The sequence below is a fragment of the Protobothrops mucrosquamatus genome, unplaced genomic scaffold (genome assembly GCF_001527695.2).
Source record: "Protobothrops mucrosquamatus isolate PMUCROS unplaced genomic scaffold, P.Mucros_1.0 scaffold1049, whole genome shotgun sequence".
Lineage (NCBI taxonomy): Eukaryota > Metazoa > Chordata > Lepidosauria > Squamata > Viperidae > Protobothrops > Protobothrops mucrosquamatus.
In genome coordinates, this window is record NW_015387281.1 from 386,666 (window position 1) to 393,706 (window position 7,041).

General features: G+C 39.5%; 1 protein-coding gene across 1 annotated transcript in view; it reads left to right on the forward strand.

Annotated features, from left to right (window-relative positions):
• The first annotated feature begins 3,155 nt into the window (after positions 1 to 3,155).
• Positions 3,156 to 7,041, forward strand: part of PKP3 (plakophilin 3) — a 78,637-nt gene continuing 74,751 nt past the window's right edge. Inside the window, exon 1 of the mRNA XM_015820063.1 lies at positions 3,156 to 3,327. Coding sequence (XP_015675549.1) covers positions 3,289 to 3,327 — 39 coding nt within the window. The 5' untranslated portion in view covers positions 3,156 to 3,288. The remainder of the gene's footprint in view (positions 3,328 to 7,041) is intronic.

Sequence of the window (7,041 nt, forward strand, 5' to 3'; positions counted from 1 at the left end):
TTTTAGCGGGGTTTTTTAAGGGCAATTTTAAGGGTAATTTTAATGATTGGCCTTCTTAAATATTTCCTTTTAATTCGGTTTTTAATATAGATATTATTGTATTATTGTATTGTGGTTTTTATGAGGCTGTTAGCCGCCCTGAGTCCTATGAGGAGAAGGGCGGGGTACAAATTAAATTATTATTATTATTATTATTATTTGTCAGGTAGGGCTTTTATTTCTAACACTTCTTGCTCTTTACACCAGACTCGAACGGTCTCCATCCTTCTTTCACATTACATCTGTTTTTCCAATAATACATATATGTGCAGTTCACATTTTGTGTTTCTCAACCTTGACAATTTTAAGGCATGTGGACTTCAACTCCCAGAATTCCACAGCCAGCAATGCTGGCTGTGGAATTCTGGGAGTTGAAGTCCACATGCCTTAAAATTGTCAAGGTTGAGAAACACTGGAATGCAGTATATTATAAAGAGGACTTCGGTATCCTGTTCACACTTGTGCAGGTAAATAATAATATTTTTCCCGCCACTTTTATGTATAACTCAAGGTGACAAACATACCTAATACCCTGCCTCCTCTTTTCCCCACAATAACCTTGTGAGGTGGGTTGGGCTCAGAGAGAGGGATTGGCCTAAAGTGACCCACACAGCCAGTGTTCATATCTCAGGGAAGCCTAAAACTCATTAGTTTACTGATTTCTATGCCAGCCCCTTAACCATTACACCAAATCAGCTCTTTAGATTGGGATATACAGGGCTTTTTTTGTCACAGAACGTTCAGAATGGAGTTCCGGCACCTTTTTTGGATGGAACCTTGTAGGGTAGGCAAGGCGGGTTGTATGAGGTGTGTGAGTTCCAGCACCTTTTTTTTCTTCAAAAAAAGCACTAGGGATATATATATATATAGTGGAGTATATTTGGATTTTTATTTGTTTTATTCATCCACTTGCCCTTTTCCTCAAGCACTCAATCCTTTTCAAGACATTCACACAGATACTCTAGAATCACAAGATGCTCTTACAGCATCCTACTACTTGGGATAATAACAATTTCAATAAATACAGACCAATGCAGACATACAAAAACAGGAAGAGCAATGAGACTTACCTTACTCCTTATCCTGTTGATCTACAAACCAAAAAAGTGTTTGCATTTCCTGGGTACCCAAATAATTTCCCCCTGTGTAAAATATTGCTCTTCAAATATAGTGATTCAGTCTTTACTGATCATAAGATTTCTGGCTCTTTTTCCCCCCACTCATTATCATATACATGCCTATTAAAAAATACATACATACTTGTTTCTTTGTGTGCACATACAGATGTACAGGAGCATTTTTTAAAAATAATGTGTGTTTATTTGTAGTTTATCCTCCCTCTGAGGATATGCAGGGGGAAATAATTTTTCTGCTGTGAATATGAAAGGTGAAAAAACAACCATGCAGAGGTGAGGCTTGACATCAATCACCCCTTGATATTCTCAAAGCCTAAAATTCTTCTATAAAAAGGTAATTTAAAATAATGTAGGCACAGATGTGAGGAATCCTTGTGCACCAGCTCACATCTCAGGAATTCAACAGAAGAATCAGGGAAGGGGTCAGAAAGAAGAAAAGTGATCAAAAACACCCCCTTTCCTTGCAAACACACAGTTACATACAGAGAGAGAGAGAGAGAGAGAGAGAGAGAGAGAGAGAGAGAGAGAGAGAGAGAGAGAGAGAGAGAGAGAGAGAGAGAGAGAGAGAGAGAGATCAAAGTTCTACATTCTAGGTCTTTCTTCTTAAGCAGATTACCACTGTTAAGAGAAAAAAACAAACAAAAGCAGTCAAAGAAAAGAAAAAAATATTGGCTGATGAATAAAGGCTGTCAACAGCTTCTATTCTATTAAATCCTAAGGAGACATTGCTCGCTCGCTGTGTTCTGGCAAGTCTGTCCGGAAGCAACCTTTAATAGGACAGCTCTTCAAAGCGAGGACAACTTCAGATATTGAATGATTCCCCCAGTAGCTCTTCAGATAGAAGCCAGCCTCTTGGAAAGGAAGAATCCATGGCTACTGTTCCCAAAATAGTTTCTTATATTCATTCGCTCAGTCTACAAAAGGAGCCAGCAGAACTTAGTACTGTAAGCTTCCATTTAAGGTCTAATTTCTAATTTCTACATTTCCGTGCTCTGGTGTTCTATGTATTATTATGTATCAGGAACATACTGTATGTAAACTAATTAAGTGAGGTAAAACCAAAACAAAGAATGCTGTTAAAAACAGCTGCTCTTTGCTGGGTGCCTTCAAGTCAGTCTTGACTCGTGGCAGCAATTTTCTTGGTAAGATTTTAGAAGTGGTTTGCCCTTGCCTTCTTTTTCCTAGGGCCAAGAGAGTGATTGGCCCAAGGTCACCCAGGTGGCTTTGTGCCTAAGGTAGAACTAAAACTCACTGTCTTACAGATTGTAGTCTGGTGCCTTAACCACTACACTAAACTGGCTTTGTTTATTTCAATTGCCGTTTGCAATTTCCCACATTGATTTGAGCTCCTGAGACCTGACATGGTGTTGTTGAACGAAGTAAATAAGGAAACAAATGGGAAGAAATATCTGGGAAATTAAGATGAGACAAAGGGGGCAGAAATGAAGCATTCTTTCCTGTCTTAAGTGCATTTAACAGTATTTCTCCTCATGACAGCCAGAATCATTGACTGAGCTGGCCCAGACTGATAGAAATTGTAGTCTACAATAGCTGGAGGATATTGGGAAAAGCTGGTGTAAGACAAGAGAAGGAACCCTGGTCAGAGAGACACTCCACTGTGTTGCAAATGGTATAGCCGTGATTCAGTCCCCTTTTAATCCAGTGACTTTTTTGTACATTCCACTCAGCTAAAAGTAAAACTTGAGCTGTGAGTTGAGTTAGCTTTGGGCAGAAAGTCTGAGAAACTTGGAGAGGGCCCATGGATTCCCCCTCTAGCAACTTGCACAACAAGCTCTATCATCACTGCCACAGAAAGTTCAAACTTGTCTTGTTGATTTTCAAAGTTTGTTTTTTAAAGAAAAATCTAACAATAAGGAAAGTAACCGGTTGGATAACATCAGTGGGTGGAACTAACTGTTAGCTCCCAGCCCAGCCCAGCCCTAACCTACCCTGGCCAAGCCTTGCTTGTGTTCACACCAACAGTTACTGAACAGTAGAGCTTAATCATTCCAGGTGTTTGCAGAAGGAAATAACTGCCCATCTGGTCACCTTTGGAACTTCGAGAGCCCCAAGCTTAGGCACGTGGGAAATTCTGTCCGTCGCCTCTGAGAGGATGCTGCAAGGAAACAAGAGGTCCAAGATGCCAAGCACTGTATGTCTTATCCATTCTCATTCTCTCTCTCTCTCTCTCTTCTCTCTCTCTCTTCTACTGCCTTTCCATCTTGATTAACAAGCCAACTTTAAGGCAGCCAGTGTTGAGCTGTTCTAAGCAAGGGCAGGGCAGCTTTATATCTTGGCTCTGGCTACTGTAAGCAGAATGCCATTTCAGTGCATATCCTGGTGTAGAATGTATTAGTCTGCTTGGGATCAGGCAAGTCTTATAAATATCTGGTGAAAGCATGTACAAATTGCACTTTGAAATACCCTTTATTGGGAGCCAACCCATAATTACTTCAGAACAAGAATCCTGAATGCACAGAACGCTCGGTTGCCTGGCAAATTGTAGGCAAGCAAATCCTTTGGGGTCTTTAAATAGTTTGCAACTTATGGCCTTATCAACTAAGGCTTGAGCTCTCGCGTAGGATGGACCCAGTGAGGTGGTCAAGAGCGTTTTGCTCTCCTCCATAATCTTACCACATTGTGGGTGATCTTGTTTAGAAACTCTGGTGCTGTGAACTTGAGACTAAAATTCAGAAATCCCACACAGGGCATAAATGGGCAGGCATGTCTCCATTTCCAAAATGCAATTCCCTTGTGGTCAAGTGAGATCGTGTTTCTCGGCATGTATTTATGAAATTCACTGTTATGAATTGTGGCATAATGGCCGTGTTTGATGGGTCCAAAGGAATAGAAATATCCACAGCAAGTGATGAGGCTCTCAGAATCTATTAGCCATTGCAATCTAGTGTTTTCCCCTTGCAATGGGCTTCAGCTTCCATAATTTCAAAACCAATGTAATGCTTCTTGTTGGTCAAATGTCATAGTCATGAATGTGCTGGGGAATAAATAAAAAGTAATGCCCCAGCTTTAAGCTTTGCTATTTGGGGGGTGGTGTTGTTTGTCGTTTTTCTTCAGGTGGCAGTCCAATTTATTGTGTTTATAATGATGTCTGAGGAAATGCTGAGAGTCTGTTTGAGAGAAATAGAGCAGTGGACTTTTTACAGTTACAAATGACGAATAACTTCAGGACGGCTTCATCCACAGAGTTACAGTGAAGCATAGCAAAAATGTTCTACTTGACTGGAAAGAACATTACTGTAAAGTTCCTTAGCCTGGAAAACCATTTTTGTCATGAATAACACCATTTACTACAAATATATAACTTGGGCAGGTAAAAATGTTTTATCTTTCTCAAGAAGTCAGCATTTCCTTTTAAGAGACAGAGTGTGACTATACTGTGTATGCTAAGACGGAATGGAATGGTAGCGACCGGCGTGGGAATCTGAAGTGAGAGGGATGGCCTGGGTGGGAACTGCTGATGAATTCCAAATACTCTCTGCAGATTTTGGAAAGCAATCCTCTCGTTCTCATTTCCCAAGCAATAAAAGCAAGATACTAATGAAATATTTAATTGGCTGCTGTGAAGAAGAATGAGCGCTTAACCTCATGGAATATGTGTGGGAAGAAGAATTTGGAAATACATAGCATGGAAGTGTAGTGAACAAGGCTTTTCATTTGGGTCTCTAGCTACACAACAGGAAGGACTGATTTGTCCCTCCGATGCACCCTTTGTTTATCAAATTGGGGCAACAGGGGAAAGGAGAGAGGCTTTCCCCCTGTTTGTTGTACCAGCTACAACTTATCTGCAAGAATGGACTGGCACACGTTGATGAAGGAGACTATATTCCTTTTCGAGTTGTTATTTCTCAAAATTGCTTATGGTTGCACATGCTATAAATTAAATGAGTGCTGGAGGCTTTAAGGGTAGGCGTGGGTTTGAAGGACTTGTTCATTCTGTCTACATTCTTTCCAACCTGAGCAAGGAGGGCCTTTCCCAGTGAAGAACAGATTGGGCTCGCAGGAGCAGGACCAGCTCATATGTGGAACTTCCATTTCTGCTCAGTTAGCAAAGGAAAAGTGGGATAAAGGAGAGTCTTGTATTGCCTTCCTATGGGGAATTTTTTTTTTTTTTATCAAGATACTTAAAAGCCAAATGTTCTAGAGAGTCCCTTTTTGTTCACTGAAGTTTAAACATTCCCCGGGCTGCCCCCAATTTGGAACCCTCAAACAACAGGGAAAGTGGGGGTCATGGCAGATTCTTATTGCCTGCCTATCAAGAATCCAGATTTTTCATATCAAGTTCTAGTATTACATTTTCTATATTCTACAGATAGTCTTTGACTTATGACCAGTTGTTTAGTAATTGTTGGAAGTTACAACCACCCGGATCCTGTGTTCTGATGGTTGCCCCCCCCCCATCCATGGTCACGTGACTGCACTTTTGGTGCTCAGCAACACGGCTGCATTTACGGCCATTTGTGGGGTTCTCTGATCACATGACTAGTTGTATGATGGTTTTGACAAAAACCAGAACTTCTGGTTTTCAGCAAAACCATGCCATTGTGAACAATGGGTTTACTTAACGACTGTGGCATTCACTTAACATTGCCATGTGACCAACCCATTTCATGACTTACAGCCATAATGGGCAGGCTCCATTATGGTTGTAACCTGTATTCAGAACTTCATCTTTTTTGAGTAACACTTAAATCTTTATATTGCTGGAGACTGAAGTGGGAAAGTGTTCATGGGATTTTCTGTGTTCTTATTCTTCCAGCTGGGAGGAAAAATAATCTGTCGCCTTACTGGTGAGACTAAATCTCTGATAAACAAGTTGAATAGAGGTGCTTATCCCATGTTGTTACTACCCAGATATGTTAGAATTCCATAATTCCCAACTCTGGAGTCCTAAGGCATCTGGAGAGCACTAGGCTGGGGATGTTTTGACAGGCCCTTTCAATTTCCTTTTGCTTGTCTCAAGCGTCATATTTTAAAAAATAAATACCCATTAGTCATTACCCATGCTAATTCATCACTTTTAATTTACATATTCATAATCTTCCTAATGCTTATTATCCTTTTGCCTTTAATCTTCTCTTGTTCTCCATTATTGACATTGTTCTGAGGGAACTCTAATACAGATCATTGAAAATAGTGGGCCTGGAACGTACATATGTACATATACACACATCCAAGCAACATTACACAAATGCAGAAATAGAGTAAGAACAGTAAGCTAAAGAAATTAAAGGCATGCGATTACACTGTGAAAGGAACTATAGCTAAATATAATACATACAGCACCATACACTATTCCTGTCCATGCAAGCCATCCCTTACTTCTATGACATAATACATATATGTTGTTTTCTTTAAACTTCTCACCTTTTTCTTTCAGAAGAATTCAATTTCATCCAGCCATGACTTTCTCAGCCTTCCCCTTCCTCTCAACCATTCATATACAGTATATTGTTTAGAGAATTGATCTTTGTTTGTTCTTTCTGCAATGATCAAGTCATACCTTTGTATTCAATCCATACTGTTCCTTGTTGCTCCCTTGATCTTTTCTAGTTTTTTTTTTTTCAATAAATTTTTTTTTATTATTTTCATCATAAAAAGAAAACATACAAATACAACACAAATATAATATAAAACCCGCATCCCCCACCCCACCCCGAGACTTCCCAAACCTAATCCCAGGATAATATTCAAATATAAGTAAACAATTAATAATATCTCTAACTCCACAAGGTATATAAGTTCTGCATGAATAAAAGAAATATATACATAAAAAAGAACCAGTTAATTAAAAACCTAAATTATATTCCACTATTCTATGCTTCTTTTGTATATAAACAATCCATCT